Source organism: Homarus americanus, unplaced genomic scaffold (assembly GCF_018991925.1).
Source record: "Homarus americanus isolate GMGI-L3 unplaced genomic scaffold, GMGI_Hamer_2.0 scaffold56009, whole genome shotgun sequence".
Classification (NCBI taxonomy): Eukaryota; Metazoa; Arthropoda; class Malacostraca; order Decapoda; family Nephropidae; genus Homarus; species Homarus americanus.
The window spans coordinates 3,471,967-3,490,466 of record NW_024739542.1 but is presented as its reverse complement, the minus strand read 5'-3'; the positions used below and the strand labels follow the sequence as shown (position 1 = coordinate 3,490,466).

Below are 18,500 nucleotides of genomic sequence, written 5' to 3'. Positions count from 1 at the left end.
AAGTTCGTAGCGGATGCCCAGTGTTTGAACAAGATGCTGGAGAGGCTCCGTCGTGGAAATGTTTGTAATTTATTAAGGCCGAGATCTCGAACCATTAAATATCCTATTACATCAAGATGTTAAAACTTGTTTGTAATTTTATATTTGTTACATAAAGATAAACATAGATTTTATGTCCCACCATTGAATATGAAGAGACAGATAGCATTTCCTCAAGTCAGAACAAGAGATGTGGTACCAATCATTGCAATGAATATCTGAGAGTTTCTAATGACGACGACAACCGCCTTACAAAATGCAAATAGAGTCCTTTATTTTCACATACTTCCAATGAAAAGAAAAATAAGTGAAGACTCTGTCTGTTGTTTCTCTGTTTGTCATCTTTAGTAAAATTATAATAAATGTAAGAACCAAAATATTTGAAAGTCACCATATAATTTATCAGCTTGCAAAGTGTGAACCTCAATTAATTCAAACCATGTTTAATCAAACATGAACAATTATTATGAAATGTAACTTAAGTTTAATATTAAATACAAAAACATACAATTGTACTTAAATAACCTGTTTACACCCACTGAGTGTGGGCAGAAGTACAGCAACTTACGTTTCAGGGGGCCCATTGTTATACCGTGCACCCTTTCTCTTTAAAATGAATACTTGTTTAACCCTTGTCCACTTTCATTACACTCAACACTGCCAATACTAACACCAACATGAAGAAATAGAGCATTACATAGAGAATAGCATTGAAAATGCATCACAGTTTACAATGTCTATGATGACTAGAAAACTGATGAACAAAGCACTGGAGAGAATTTGGTAAGTGAACCCACTGACAGATAATGTCTCCTGGTAATTGAAGTCATAAAATGCACAATTTTTTTAATTTAAACTAAATCAAATATATAACAGCCAAAAATAGATTAAGAATTTTCACACATTATTGTACTAAGACTATCTCAACCTGTCAGCAGTTGCTTAATTATTGCATGAACTTATGAAAAAAAAATGGTGGTTACTATTTTGTTATTTCATCCTCCCAAATTGGAAATAAACAAGGAGCAACAGTACCACATTTATTGAGGTATGACTAAGTAAGATCTATTAACAATATAATCTGATCACCTCTCAGACAAATATCAACATGACATTCAGCCGCTTGGTTACCCAAAAAATGTATAATAGATTTTACTGACATTTGTATCAGTACAAACACATTGTATTGTTCACTTTTAATTTTAATATCTTCAAAACACATATCTTTAAATCATATAGGCCACATTTTCTTTTTGGCAGCTAGTTTTATTTATGATTTTTTTTTCCCAATATATAGCAACAACTGCATCTACATTCCACAATACAGGTACTGTAGGCTGCCACACAAGCTTCACCTACAAACATAATGCAAATTATTATTCATTTTCAAGCCAAAACCTCTCTATTTCCTATAGAGGTTCTCTTCAAATTATCAGTCATTAATATTTAAAGAATTTATATGTTGTAAATTATGTTTTTAGCTGTCATAAGATTATGTGTTTGATGTCCTGAAATTGTATCATTCACAGGGAGACCAAGACACAAGATAGTCTTCCTGATCTTTTTCAAGGTGAGCAACTGAAGAATAAAGTCAAGAAGACGCAGATGGCTGCCGTACACCATACCCATGTCCTGAGAACAAGCAAAGAACGTAAAGAATATGGGGCAAGGTGTCAGAGGACCGTTGGATGACCTTAACATTGTAAGAATCTATTTAACATTTTATTATATCCATTACCAAGCTATTTTTTCATCCTGATTTCTAGGTCCAACAACCACTAAATGGATCAATTTACTTGCATTTGTTTAGTAATATATATATATGTTAGCCGATACTAATGCATGTCAATAAAACCCAGAGGGCACCGTGTTATGAAAACCGCTAATATGAACAACAGAACATATGGGCTATCCTGGCGAACGGCACCATCTCAAAATCACATTCACAAACTCCCTCAAATTTAAACCAAATTTTATCTAAAATTTGCATGTCCAATGCAAAATCATCAAATTCAAAATAAAAACCAAATTTTGTAAATTCCAATATAAATAGTTCAAACACACACACCACACACCACCCCCCCCAACAACACCCCCCCACCCACCACCCCCCCAAATATTTTGAACAAAATACAATATATTTTCAAATAAATATTTTATTTGTAATTTGTATGTCTAATGCAAAATCTATGATGTTTATATTAAAATGATCATCAAATTATGATAAATTCCAGCACATAATTATATTTGACTGTATTTGTATAAAAAATGTCGTTTTCCTCTCACCTCATCAATGCCACTATGTGGAAAACCAGAATATTTAACTTTTTAGTAATAATAACAGCAAACAAAGGTAGATGCAATAAAAATAAAATATACTACTCCAGAATAAAACATTATATCCAAAATTTGTATGTCTAATGTGTTCATGATGCTTATATTCAAAATGATCACACGTAATTTGTATGAGCTATATATATATATATATATATATATATATATATATATATATATATATATATATATATATATATATATATATATATATATATATATATATATATATATATATATATATATATATATATATATATATATATATATATATATATATATATATATATATATATATATATATATATATATATATAACATATACACACACACACACATCCAGTATTATTACCAACGCGGTTTCACTTAACGCGTTTTATCATATATGCGGTGCCTCGCCAGAGCTGAACTTTCACTTAACACGGATTTTTTCCACATATACGCGGTGAGTGTCCGGCTCGAGACGCTATTTTTAGATTTGCGCCACCCGCCACCCTGCCTGACTGCCTGTTTTAGCTGATAAAATTCATACAAATTACCCGGCCAGAATATAATTTACATTGCTGGAATTCTTATAATTTGATGATCATTTTGAATATAAACATCATATACTGTATTTTGCATTAGACATACAAATTTTAGATAAAATGTTTTCTCTAGTAAATATGTTATCTTTTGTGCAAAATATATGACATTTATATTCAAAATATTCCTGGTCTTACAAGGAATCCAGCAATGTCAATTATATTATCCTAACTTTAGTTTGAGGTATTATTTATTAAAATTTAGTGGTTTTCCCACACATCTCCTTGGGACGGATGGTGGGGGGTGGGGGGGGGAGGGAGGGACCGACCGACCATCTGTTACCCCGTGAAGAATATTTTTTTTTTTTATTAACTGAAGATATTTGTTTTAGCTCATAAAATTCATACAAATTACCCAGTCAGAATATAATTTACATTGCTGGAATTCTTATAATTTGGTGATCATTTTGAATATAAACATCATATATTTTGCATTAGACATACAAATTTTAGATAAAATGTTTTTTCTAGTAAATATGTTATCTTTTGTGCAAAATATATGACATTTATATTCAAAATATTCCTGGTCTTACAAGGAATCCAGCAATGTCAATTATATTATCCTAACTTTAATCTGAGGTATTATTTAATACAAAATGTTAAAATTTATTTTTTTCACCCACTCTTCTCTTGAAGGGACGATTGGTGGGGGGTGGGGGGGAGGGTTGGGACTGACCACGCGGTTGGAAGAGGGGGGAGGCAAGGTGGGGTACTTTGATTGACAGATAGTGTCCTGAAGAATATTTTTTTTTTTTATTAACTGAAGATATTTGTTTTAGCTCATAAAATTCATACAAATTACCCGGCCAGAATATAATTTACATTGCTGGAATTCTTATAATTTGGTGATCATTTTGAATATAAACATCATATATTTTGCATTAGACATACAAATTTTAGATAAAATGTTTTCTCTAGTAAATATGTTATCTTTTGTGCAAAATATATGACATTTATATTCAAAATATTCCTGGTCTTACAAGGAATCCAGCAATGTCAATTGTATTATCCTAACTTTAGTTTGAGGTATTATTTATTAAAATTTAGTGGTTTTCCCCAAAAATTTCTCAGAGAGGGAAGAGCCAGCAGTGTAGTGTGAGAAGAGGGGGAGGGAGTTGAGTCCATTATTTGAATGGACATTAACTTGGCGACTGTATTTCTCTATTTCTCTTAAGTATTAATTGTGTGCATGTACCATCATAAAATTAAGATGTTATTTTTACTACAACATAGTTATGTGTCTTCAAAAAGTGGAGTTTGGGGGTCGGGCTGGTTTCTATTGGAATTAATCCCATATGTTCTGTTGTTCACTTAACGCGGATTTCACTTAACACGGGACCCTCTGGGTTCTATTGACCGCGTTAAGTGGGGTACAACTGTATATATATATTATATATATATATATATATATATATATATATATATATATATATATATATATATATATATATATATATATATATATATATATATATATATATATATATATATATACATACATACATACATACAGTAGCTCCTCCCCGACTTACGACCTACTCGACTTACGTCCACCCGCATTTACGACCTGCCTCAGTCGTACCAAAATTTGGGCAAAGTACATATTTTAGAGTCCCAAAGTCAGTACACTGACAAAATTTTCATATGTAATTCACTTTAAAATGGCTGGCAAGCTTAAAAGTGAGAGTATTGTGGTGCTGAGAAGAAAAAGAGACCCCCCATTTTCGATTTTCTATGTGTTATTTAAGCATTTCCGGCTTACGGCCGTTTCGGCTTACAACCTGGATGTCGGTCCGTAACCCCGTCATAAGTCGGGGAGCAGCTCTATATATAATATAATATATTATATATATATTATAACATGTGAAAATGAGTTTAGATTCTCTGCATTTCCTTGATATAAAACTAGCAACAGATGAGATATGTTAGATTTGTAATAAGATTAAAGCATTCATATATCATTTAGTTTTATAATCTGTTAACCTTTCAAAATCATAGGTGCTGAACCAGACAACTGCTCATCGACACCGTGTTCTGGCAGCTGCAGCAAAACACCTGCGCACTTGGTTTATCAAAGTGAGGAAGATTAAGGCCATCTATCATACCCTCAACATGTTTAACCTGGATGTGACCAACAAGTGTCTGATTGCAGAGTGTTGGATCCCTTATGCAGACCTCGGCCGTATCCAAGAAGCTCTTCGCAAAGGAACGGTAATTATATCATCATTTTTTCTTTATGCTTATGACAAGAAGATGTTGCACACTAAAATTTTAGAAAATCTCAAAACCACACCCATTTTGGGATTGATAGTGTGGCAAATTTAATAGCCTTGTGAGATATCAAGGGACTTACAGCATAGGTCCAAAGGATCTTGGGGTCATGATCCCAATATACAGTATCAGGTATTTATAACACTTATAAATTGATCCAAACACTATAAACATAAATTAGCATACACAGTTGCCCATAGGTATAGTGTTCTACTCCTCGGTGGCCTTTCTGTAACATGAGGAAAGCGGTTGTTGACATTGCCACATCTTTAGAAAGGCCACCAAGGGGTGGAACACTGTACTGTACCTGGGGGCAATTATACAGAAACCACTAACAATTCAATTAGGTAAAGAGCCCCTGATAACACTGGATAACAACATTTTTGCTTTAGTCTCATTAGCAGCTGTACTTTAATAGTTTGAGAGCACAAATTTTGTATATATAAATTTTGGGGGCATATCTGGTTGGGTTTTTTATATAGAGAATGTGGATTTGATTAGTTGACTTTATTTCCTGCATTTTTTTTTCCTGTTTACCTGAAAGAGACTTGGAAACATGGTGATTCTTCTTAATGTTATGTGTTAGGTAAACTACAAGTGAAATATACAGTACAGTAATTTAATTCGGCGACATGTGACCTAAGCTGTTGCGTCGCCAGGGATGTAATTACCACAATCAAGCAAGCAATCAATCTGTGGTGATATGAAAGTGATTGAGCTTTTTCTTGACATGCAAAGTGGGGTCATGAAATATTGATGCATTTTTTTTGCTTCTGGGACAACAGGGTTACACATCAGCATTACATGAAGACTGACTGGACTCCTCGTGAAATGTTTGTCCCTGGACATTATAGTGTGAAGTATCAACCATTGGTTGATTCAAAAATTATTTTTGTGCCAACACTTCACATGAACCCTGGCCTCCTAAAAGTTTTTGAGAGAGACCTGAACAAAGACTGTTGTAGATTCCAGTACTCTATGTACTTGTGTGAAAAATTTTGTCTTTATAGAACCTGGATTGAAAGAAGGAATTTAATGTGTAGTCATAAGGCTGGTGACTATAAAATATAGGACTCATTCAAGAATGTCGATGCTTATAAAGACCCAGGAGCTTGTATGTCTCTAAAGATTCACTTTTTGCCATCATGTTGATTTTTTCCTGAAAATTGAACTGATGTGTCTAATGATCACAGAGAATGAAAGATTTCACCAGGATGGAGCTAAAATGTAAAAAAAAAAAAGGGGGGGGGGGGGGGACAATGGGTTCCTAACATGAGGGCTCACTTTTGCTGGGTGTTGAAAAGAGATAAAACTAAGTGCTGAATTGAAACATAAGTCCAAAACAACTCATTTCTGAACATTCAGCATATGTATAATCATTGTGAAAATACTTGGATTTTAAGTGCAGTTGTACCCCGATTTACGCGGTCAATTGAACCCACAGGGTACCGCGGAAAGTGAACAACAGAACATATGGGATTAATTCCAATAGAGACTGGCCCGACCCCCAAACTCCACTTTTTCCGACACAATACCTATGTTGTAGTAAAAATAACATCTAAATTTTATGATGGTATGCTCACACAATTAATATTTAAGAGAAATACAGTCGCCAGGTTAATGTCCATTCAAATAATGGACTCAAATCCCTCTCCCCTCTTCCCAGCTCACTAGCTCCTACCTCTCTGAGAAATGTTAACGTTTAGTAATAAATAATACCTCAGACTAAAGTTAGGATAATATAATTGACATTTCTGGATTCCTTGCAGGTCAGGGAATATTTTGAATGCAAACTTAATATATTTTGCACAAAAGATAAAATATTTGCTTTGTGTAAACCAAGTTATTACATTAGATCTAAAATTTGTATGTCTAATGCAAAATCCATGATGTTTATATTCAAAATGATCATCATATTGTAAGAATTCCAGCAATGTAAATTATATTCTGGCCGGGTAATTTGTATGAATTTTATGAGCTAAAACATATATCTTCAGTAAATAAACAAAGAAATATTCTTCAAGGACACTATATATTCTTCAAGGACACTATCTGTCAATCAAAATACTCCGCCCTCCCTCCCTTCCTCCCAGAGAAGCTTTGGGAGAAAATAGTATATTTACATTTTTAGTAATAAATAATAACTCAGACTAAAGTTAGGATAATATAATTGACATTTCTGGATTCCTTGTAGGTCAGGGAATATTTTGAATGTAAACTTCATATTTTCTGCACAAAGGATAAAATATTTGCTTTGTGTAAACCAAATTATTACAGTAGATCTAAAATTTGTATGGCTAATGCAAAATCCATGATGTTTATATTCAAAATGATCATCTTATTGTAAGAATTCCAGCAATGTAAATTATATTCTGGCCTGGTAATTTGTATGAATTTTATGAGCTAAATAAAAAAAAATAAATTATACTTCACCGTGTATATGAGTAGATGCACCGCGGAAAGTGAAAGTCCGGTTCTGGCAAGGTACTGCGTAAATCGCGGAAAGTGAAACCGTGTAAAGCAGGGTAATACTGTATTGTAATTTTTTCCATTTTAACCCCCTAGCTCCGGGCTAGGGGGTCGCTGGCCGTATTCCCCCTACGCATTTTGTTATCTCCCCTCCCTGACAGCTGTCAATGCCTCCACCCCCCCCCTCCCTCCCCTTCCTCACAGCCAGGGTGAAGGCAGTTTAGGCTTAAAGTTTTTATCTTATAAAATGTCACAGACTAGACTTAGCAGAATATAAATTACATTGCTGGAATCCTTGTAATATAGTGATTAATTTGCATAGCTTGCACAAGATATAAAATTTTTAGTCTAGTGTTGTATACAGTACATTTGAGTACAAAGTGTGTACAGCAATGTTGCTCAAAATTATGGCTTTTTCACATTTAATTTACATTTAATATTTGTTTAATCAAAGTTTTTAGCAGTCCATGGTGCTTTAGAGACACAGGAGGTGTATTGTTGAATTATTATTACCTGACCTCGGTTGGTCTGGCAAGGCTTTGGAACCAAGGGTGCCGGAAAATCGGTGGTGTACCTGTATAAATTCTTACCAGCACCCTTTTCATGCAAACTTTCCAGGCAATCAGGTAATCAAGTAAACAAGCAAGCATAGAAAACAGCTGTAAATCAATGTGTGTTTGTATGATAACACTTCAGGTGGAAAAATGGTGGTGAATAGACTTGCTGGATCCACTTACATTATTTATAGGTACTACAAAAGTACTGAAAAATAAAGATATGAAAATTGCAATGCAGGTATCAATGCTTGATTTGCAGTTTAGTTGTCTTCTATAGAGAAGTAATCTAAAATAGGTAGTTTAGGTGTAGAGGAGATGTAGAGCATTACCAAAACAGGTAATGCATATCTCAAAGCTAAGTAATATGGATATCTGTTGGTTTTCATTTTCTATATTTCTTAGAGTTTCCTCTGTGCCTTATGGGATTATTATTATTATTACAGTATTTTTTTCTTTTAATTATCTAGGACAAATCAGGTACCTCAGTGCAGCCCATTCTGAATCGCATGGAAACCTCAGTGAAGCCTCCAACCTTCCATCGGACCAACAAATTCACACGCGGCTTCCAAACTTTGGTTGATAACTATGGTGTGGCATCATACCGTGAAGTAAACCCAGGTTTGTTTGGCTACTATGTACTTTACATTACTTTGGTGTTGACATGTATATTTAATCACAAGCTAGGAAATGCTTACCTATCAGTAAATCTGTTATCTGTTATATAGCACCTCAAGTGTTGAAATGCATGATATTTTTTTCATATTTATTACATATAAATGTGTTTTCAATATCTATTAATTTCTTATCTTGTTAACCTTCCTAGTTTCTTAAATTCCTCTAAGCACTTGAACATTTCCACCATTCCCATTACCAGTATCTTAAATTTGAGTACTGTACTACATAAAATACAACGTACAGAAAATATAAACTTAATCAGGGCTATTATTATAATGGCACTTCTTATTTACAGCTCTCTATACAACAACCACCTTCCCATTCTTATTTGCCGTGATGTTTGGTGATGCTGGTCATGGATTTATCATGCTACTATTTGCTGGGTGGATGGTTCTAAGAGAGAAGGCCCTGATTGCTTCAAAGATGAGTGGTGAGGTGAGCATCTCATAGAATTCCTTGTCATGCAGTGAGTTGTTTTCCCTTACTGAATTCATTGATATTCAGCTAGTCTGGTTCATGGACAATTCCAGTTACCTGTGAAATATCCCTTAAATTGGCAGTATTTTCATTAAACTACAGTGATATCCCCATTAGCCGGAACAATTGGTGCAGAGCACTTCCGGGAATGAGAGATTTTCAGGTAATGAGGCGACTCTCTCAAAGCCGGAAAAAATCCCTCATCCTCGGAATTTTCCGGGTAACGGAAAAGTGTTCTCGGAAGTTCCTGAATTGCCCATTCCATCATCTCACGAACCTGGAAAAATATCCCTCATCCCCAGAATTTTCCAGTTAATGGAAAATTTTTCTCAGAATTTCCAGAAAATGTGCCTCATTTTCATCACTCAAACCCGGAAAAAACTCCTCCGTCCCAGGAATTTTCCGGGTATTGGGAAAATTTTATCATTATTTTCCGGAAAATGTGCCCCTCAGAAAATCGTTCCCAAAGCCGGAATTTTCTGGAAAATTCCAGCTTTTACTACGACAATAACCAGGGTCTTATTTTCTTCAGTTTCAGGTGGATAACTGACATTATGAGTGTAAACACTGACAACAATGCCATCTCTTATCCTCTTGTGTGTTTTAATATTCTACGTATTATTAATGAATTGTATTGTTCATTTCACATATACAGTACTCTCTACTATAAAGATTAATTCAATCAAATACATATTCAGTAATAAACAATAATGAATCTTTTGTACATATTCTTAAAAAGATAAATGACACTGTATCCGTAAATGCGCACGCACGTATATGTTGGCGTTCCCAATCCATCTCTTTTTTTTTTCTTTACCATTAGTGGCTAGCTACTTCTATTGTTCCATTTATTAACATTAAATAACATTACTTAAAACATATTTATTCATTTTTTTACATTAATTTTACTACAGCTACAACCAGGGTCTTATTTTTTTCATTTTCTCGTGTAGAACTATCATCACGGACTCCTGGCTGTAAACACAAACGAAAACAATGGCGTCCCATCTCCTCTTGTGTGACCATGTTATTATTCATTTATATTGTATAAGGTGCATTGAGAAACATTATTTAAAGAATATAATTTGCAATTTTCATTAATCGTATTGTTTTTTGGGGAGAAGAGGGTAAAAAGTCACACAAAAGATATGAAAAGGTTACACTTGGAAACACATCTCATTATTATTGCTTTTTTTAATGGTAATTAATGAGTCACGATACAATGATTCACCTTACACTGCAATATTGGAGGACACTTTACCGCCGTTATTCGAGGCTTTACTGTCTAGGGTAGACTCTTGTTCCAGAAAGCAAAATTCCTCAGTCAATGATTATGTTGAATGATTTCCATTTTATTTGCACTGATACTTTTTTTGGTATTATAGATATGGAACATTTTCTTTGGTGGCCGCTACATCCTCCTTCTCATGGGCCTGTTCTCCATCTACACTGGTACCATCTACAATGACATCTTCTCCAAGTCATTCAACATATTTGGATCCAACTGGCACATGGGTCATAATGCCACAGTAAAAAACTTATCGTTTACAGAGGCTCTGACACTGGATCCATACTATCGTGATGAATATATTGGGGATCCTTACCCATTTGGATTTGACCCCATATGGCAGGTTAGTCAAAAGGAGAGCATTGTTAAAAAGGTTGTTTTGGAAAGATTGAGAAGTGAAGAACAGGTAACATGGATGTTGTAAAGACAGTCAAGTTAAGGATGGTTTAAAGGGAGTGGATGGCAGTTACTGTACATTAGAATGTAAGTTTTAATAATATTGTGTCAATTATTTTCTTTTTGCTAACTCAACCATCCCATTGTTTGGCTGCTGATTCAAGGTTTATATTTCCATGAATCTGATTGATCATTCATATGATTGTAGTTAGTGATTTGGGTCCTCATTTCACTACAACGTCATATTTTACATGTAAAAGTTCTTCCAGGTTGACTTCGGTACCATTACAATACATACTGTAACCCTACCCTCCGAAAAAAGTGAAAGGACACTTTACTGATACATTGTGTAAGAACCTGTTACAGTATATGATATCTTCTGTAAAGAAAAACAGATTGCTAGAACAGTATTAGTCTGTGAAAATAATAATGTTTGCATGAATAGATTATATCTCTTATGCAACACACTGGGAGAATATGTGAACCAAGAGTAAACTCATGACACACCAGTATGACAAGGTATACATACCTGATAGAGGCATATTTATGGATGACTTTGACCTGATTTTACTATCTTAAGTTCTTGAAAATTAAATTAAAATGCAGCAAATAACACAATTTGCACTGCAGCTCAGTAAATTCATCTTGTAAATACTGTACAGTATGTTGGTGGTACATGGTGGTAATCAAGTCAGCGTCCTTTAAACATAGAATTTTGTAAACTTCCATCCACATTAAGGGTTTTTCAACAGTATTATGCAATATAAAAAAAAAACAATTTGCACAACATGTGTAGCACATATTAGAAATTACAATGTATGGGATACGTTGATTAGGAAGACTGTGAAAACGAAAGCCATTATTGAGGAATCCAATATTACTGTGGTGTAATGGTCAGCATTCTCACCTCGCAAGCGAGCGGACCTGGGTTCGATCCTCGGGCAGGCTGAAACTATGGGCAAGTTTCTTTACACCATTTGCCTTGTCTACCCAGCAGTAATTGGGAACCTGGATGTTAATCGATTTGCGGATCGTTAGGGACCCAAATCCAGGTGGTAAGTTGAAATGGTTGTAAGTCGGAAATGCTTAAATAATACATAGAAAATCTAAAATGGGTGTCTCTTTTTCTTCTCAGCACCACAAAACACTCACTTTTAAGCTTGCCAGTCATTTTAAAGTGATTTACAAACGAAAATTTTGTCTGTGTACTGACTTTGGGACTAGAAAATACATAATTTGACCAAATTATATATAAATATATATATATATATATATATATATATATATATATATATATATATATATATATATATATATATATATATATATATATATATATAAATTATATATATATATATATATATATATATATATATATATATATATATATATATATATATATATATATATATATATATATATATATATATATATATATATATATATATATATATATATATATATATATATATATATATATATATATATATATATATATATATTTATTTTACTGTCTCTAGAACAAATGGCTCCCTGTCCCGGCCGTGAAAATGCCAGTAACTTTAAAATTACCCGCTTGTATTCTTGGGTACATCCAGGGTATCATCCACTAATAATTGAGGACTGCGAATTAAAAATCTGCAAATTGTCCGAGCGTACTGTAATGTATTGTATGAGTTTCTGGATTTTACATTATATAAGTTTTGAAGATAAAAAATTTTCTTGTATTTAACTTACTGTACTGTATTACATTATTTTTGTTCTTGCCTTTTCTCTCTCAGGCCTAATGTGTGTGTTACAGCCCATATACAGTATTAAGGCATTAACTAAAGTTAATTGTCTCTTCATACTTAATATTCTCCCCAAACATGGTGCTGCATATTAATAGATTTATTTTCACAGGTTTCAATAAACAAGATTGCCTTCCAAAACAGTTATAAGATGAAGATTTCTATTATCATAGGAGTTGTTCACATGCTCTTCGGTGTTATACTGTCTGTTGTGAATCAAGCGTAAGTATTACCTACATAGGTATTAATTTGGCTTAATGATAAAATAACTTTGAACTTTATCCACAAGGGTTGATGCCTACTCAGCATTGGAATAAGGGAAGGTGATGCTTAATCGTAAACAAATGCTTATTTGTATATGCAAATTATTATTGTTATAATATACTGTACATACAGCTGACATCCAGTTAACAAAACCATTATATACCATATATACTGGTTTGAAAGCAAATGGGCATATAAGACAACCCTCAATTTTTAAATTGAAATTTTAATTTTAGGCAAAGCTCGCCATAAAAACAATTATAAAATATTAACCTTGGTTATATGATAAAAATTGTTCCCAGTAGTAATGAATTTGAAAATTCCCATAATATTGCTCACAGTTGTAAATCTAGTCATACATCGTAGTATGATCGTCCATACCCGTTTATCTGACAGCGAATCATATCTGTTGGCCATTCCCATCATAGCATCGAAGGCTGAGGATATTTTCTTCTTCTTCAGGGGCCTGGCTTTGTCCACTACTGTAAATCTAATTATCAAATGTTTTATGGGAAACTGGTCCCATGCAACTGAACACAACAAACCATGTGTTAGTATAATGGGAACAGCTGCAGCACTAGAAGTTGAAGGTCTACATGTGTTTCCCTTTGCCATTTGGACATGTCCTGGTTTAATTTTTTTTCGAAGCTACAGTATATCATCTACTAGTGTATCATCTGATGATACTTTTATGACAGTGTTTTATACTGTTTTTTGCCGCCATTGCACTTCCAATCGAAACCAAAACATGGCCATGCTGTAAATATTAGTCTTGATTGTTAAATCGAAAGCACTAGTACTGTACCACTGAGCATACAAAAAACTACTAGGGTGCACGAGGATAAATGTTAAATGTTTGTGATACATCATATGTATCTGAAATTTGGATTCATATATGCTTTTGCCATTTAAAATAATTCCAAAGCAAGAATGATTATCAGTGGCAATAAAAAGATACCACAATCCCCTCCCCCCAAAACAAAATATAAATAAAAAATCAAATATTCTACTGCCTTAAAATTTATGTCGGTGGGCCCATTAAAGATAAAATAAATATGTCTGACCTTAGTCATTTTTGAGAAAATGGTACGATAATATTATTTGTCTTCAAGTATATAACTTCAGTTTATAGCATTAAATGAATAGACAGTAAAAATCCAGAATATTACAATTCAACTCATGATTGTAAATTGGTGAACACAACCTAGTCTTAACTTAGGGCTTACCTGTAACTTTGAATTCCTTAAAGGATACTTGTCACCTCAAGGGCCTTGTATATTTTATGGTTATTATAATGGATTTGTTTATCAGCTATATTCTTCAGAAATGTCCTCAGCTCATGCATCCATGATCCTTAATTGGATGTGTACTGTGACTTAAGAGGTGTATTAGTTATCTTTATAATGTTTATGCAAGACATTCTGTCAGTAAACAAGTGCATTTTGCTGCATAATATACAGTACTGTACTATTATTTTAGTAATAATTACATTACCCTGGAAATGGTTATCAACTTCATTTCATTTGTGGAGCATAGTATGAAAAGCATTTTAACTTTTGTAAGAAAAGTTTGTACATTACAGTAAACCCTCAAAGATCCGGACACGGTAAATCCGGATTTCGGAAGATTCGGACAAAAAATTTGGGGGTTCTGGGTCTAAGAAGCCTCCATAAGAAGCATTCCCAAAACAGGGTGAAGGTAGTTTTAGGCTTAAAGTTTCTATCTTATAAAATTTCACAGACTGAACTTAGCAGAATACAACTTGCATTGCTGGAATCCTTGCAAGATAGTGAATGATTTGAATGGAGACAGCGTGAAGTTGCTTAAGAGATAAAAAACATTCTCCTTTAGTGTAGTACATTCGAGTACAAAGTGAGTACAGTAATATGTTCCTCAAAAGTATGGCATTTTCACAGGAAAAAAAGTCTGTATAACTAACCCAAGTAGTCAGGATGTGTACTGTATATTTGGTGTTTTATATATTCGGCGGAAGATTCAAACAATCGGCTTTTTCGAACAGGTGGTCCCCCTTTTAGTCCGGATCTTTGAGGGTGTACTGCTTACAAGTTCATTTGGATGATGTCATCTTGTTTGTAGAACACATTACATCTATGGATTGATTGCCCTGGACTTATAAATGTGTATCATCTTGAAGAATACTTGGAAAGATTGTGAACAGTGACTGTTAACCCGGTGATTTAACTGATGTATCTTAATTTTCAGATTCTTCATGAACACATTGAGTTTCGTCTTCGAGTTCATCCCTCAAATGATCTTCATGCTTGGACTCTTTGGTTACCTCTGCATAATGGTATTTCACAAATGGATTCATTATGGGAGTGGACCAGAGTTTTCAGTAGCTTATGGTTCAAGCTGTGCCCCATCAGTCCTAATCACCTTCATCGACATGGTTTTGTTGAAGTCAGAGGAGGTATGTAGGCCCTGATACACTCATCACTCCTTGACTAGTTTTGGCCATAGGAATCTGTGTGGCCATAGATTTATTTGTACTTGCATGTGACTTGAAACTTTGGAAATAATGTCGAATCTTGGATGTATTCAGCTGAAACTTTGTGAGCATCATAACCTACCACTCAGAGATAAGCATGTTCTTTTGGAGGTACAATGTCAAATGTCTCCAGTACTTAAGTAAAGGTAACAGATTTACCAAGAAATCCCCTACAAACTTCACAACTACACTTTTTTTGTATTATCCCAAACCAATTCCAGGTTGAAACTTCTCACAGTGTCATTCATTCACACTTACTACTTGTAAAAGATGTGTTCTGATGTGGTATTCCCCATCCATAATAAATCATCTGCTTCACATAACCTTGCTTTACCCATCAAGCATATCTTTACCTCACTTCCAGTGCATGTATCACCTGGTTCAGAATTTAAATATTTGATTAATTAGTGTAATGAGCATGTAAATAATGTAACGCATACAGAATATTTAAAATGTCAAATATGTTGTGCCCGTAAACTATGAATTGCCCTTACGATACATAGATTTTCTATGTAATATGGACTAGCTTTATGCTTTAAACACGTTAGATTTCAGTTTCCAGAGAAAAGGCATTTTATCGTGAAAATGATGACTGGATTATCTTTATGCTTTAAACACGTTAGTTTTCAGTTTCCAAGGAAAAGGCGTTTTATCATGAAAATGATGATTGACCTATTACCCATCGTTTCAGCATATTAGGTCAAAACTTGGATTTTGTTCAGAATTCATTCAAAGGTACTTTCATACATGTGGGTTAAGGATCTGGGATCACCTTTCACCTCATCCTTTCATATCCTTCTTGGTTCCCCCTTCTGCCTTTCACTTGAACTGTATAGTACTTTCTGTTAACCCAACTTAAAGTTTCTATTTTATTAATGTTAATACTACAAAAACAGAGTTTGATCCTCTTACTCCAGTAAATCCTTCTCTTTCTCATCCACTTATTACTGTTATTTTTCTTTTGCATCCTATTCACCTCTCAAATTACTCTCAAAGATATCTATACCCCAGACTAGTAATTTGTGGAACTTCCTTTCACAAAGTATCTGTAGGAATATAACCCTGGAAATTGAACATATTCTAATACAGTACTATCTATATTTTTTTCAGCCTCTCCCGGGTTGTAACCAATGGATGTATGACGGTCAATACACAGTGCAGGTGGTGCTGCTGATACTTTGTGTCATCTGTGTGCCCATCATGCTTATCCCTAAACCATTTGTCCTGAGATCCCGACACAATGCTAAGATGCGTGCACAGTCACATCTAGCAACTATCCATGAGGAAGAGATGGTAAGAAGCTTGTATAGGAGCTTATATATGTGAATAATTGTTTGTTTATGTTTTAAATATAATAGATAATCAGGTTTAAGTATTATTAGATATACTGTACAGTTGAATAACATGAATCCCAAGAATGTGATTCTTTTTGCATATATATATATATATACAGTGGCCCTCGGTTAGCGAACTCAATCTATTTCCAGGGTGGTTCGTTAACAGCGTTCGTTAACTTGAAACCATTGTTTCAATGGGTTTTTGGGTAATTGGTTCCAGCTTACCGAAAATTTCCTAAATTCAACAAAAATGGTAGAAAAGTTCACTTACTTTGAGGTGTGTATGTAGAAGGCTCCTGGATGATGATGATGATGATGGGATTTAGAATGGGGGTGGAGGAGAAGGAAGAAGAGAAGGCATTGGGGTGGAAGAGAAGTCACCCCATGGCGCCATTTCACCCATAAAATTTTAGCTCTCTGGTTTAATTCAAGATTATTTTCTTTAAATCAACACTGCACTGCATTATATATTGTCAATATGTAAAATATATTTCAAAATGACCAATAATTTGCTTGGAAACACAGAAAAAAGCGTTTAGTTGAAGAGAGTCTCAAGCAAGATGTTACCTTCAGTGAAAACAGAGAGAGACAGTAACTCCTGTTTGCTGTGTTAAGAGGCTGGATGCCGCGCATTAAACTAGTCACTTTACCTTCAATTATGTTCAATAATTGTTAAAATGACTAAAAATTGAATATTAAACTTTAAAATTATTGAATAGTATAAACTTCTTGATATTTACTAAAATAGTAAGGAATTTAAGCCCTAGATCCGATTAATGTATTGGCGGACTGATACTAAAGCTGGTTGCCCGGGTCAGTGTTTAAAACATGTTGGAGGTCGGTTCGTAAGATATTCGCAATCAATTTTTGTTCGTTAACCGAATTGAAGATCCTTATGGAAGGCAGTTCGTTAACCGAAATTTCCTTGTTTAATCCCAGGCGCTCATAAACGAGAGTCGCCACTGTATTGTTTTATTATTTACATTTTATAATAATCGAGCTGCTGCTCCAGAGAATGGGGAGGGTGAGGGCAGTAGATGTTGGTCAGTTATACAGTATAGAACATGTACAATTATGCTAAAATTTTTAATATAAATATAACAGGATAGAGGATAGGGACAGTTGCCACGAGTAACAATAATTCACTAAAGAAGAAATCTCACCGAGCTAAACTTAAACGTTATGGCGAGGCAGCAGCCTGATTTTATAGATGATCACCGTCATTGGGGGATTAAAGAAATTCATCATCTATTGGTGATCCCATTGTTTAAGGGATAAGGGACTCACAGTCATGTTCAAGTCTGACAATCTCCAAAAAGTACATCGAAAAATAAACCTTTTTGTCAAGCTAATTTTCGTTATTGTGACTCAGGATGGCAAACCTAAACAAATCAGAATGATGAACCAAAACAAAACTGTAAATTTTGTATATACTGTACCTGGAGGTCATTTATTATTTGTTGCATTTCTTTGTCTCTTTTCACTTCGTTGATATACTCAGCCAGGTCCA

General features: G+C 34.0%; 1 protein-coding gene across 1 annotated transcript in view; it reads left to right on the top strand.

Annotated features, from left to right (window-relative positions):
• Positions 1 to 1,709: 1,709 nt before the first annotated feature.
• The window catches only part of LOC121874869 (V-type proton ATPase 116 kDa subunit a1-like), a gene marked incomplete at its 5' end in the record, with an annotated part of 26,807 nt that continues 10,016 nt past the window's right edge, over positions 1,710 to 18,500 (top strand). The window contains 8 exon segments of the mRNA XM_042379167.1: positions 1,710 to 1,741; positions 4,956 to 5,168; positions 8,722 to 8,872; positions 9,225 to 9,364; positions 10,792 to 11,037; positions 12,993 to 13,102; positions 15,368 to 15,575; positions 16,764 to 16,946. Coding sequence (XP_042235101.1) covers positions 1,710 to 1,741; positions 4,956 to 5,168; positions 8,722 to 8,872; positions 9,225 to 9,364; positions 10,792 to 11,037; positions 12,993 to 13,102; positions 15,368 to 15,575; positions 16,764 to 16,946 — 1,283 coding nt within the window.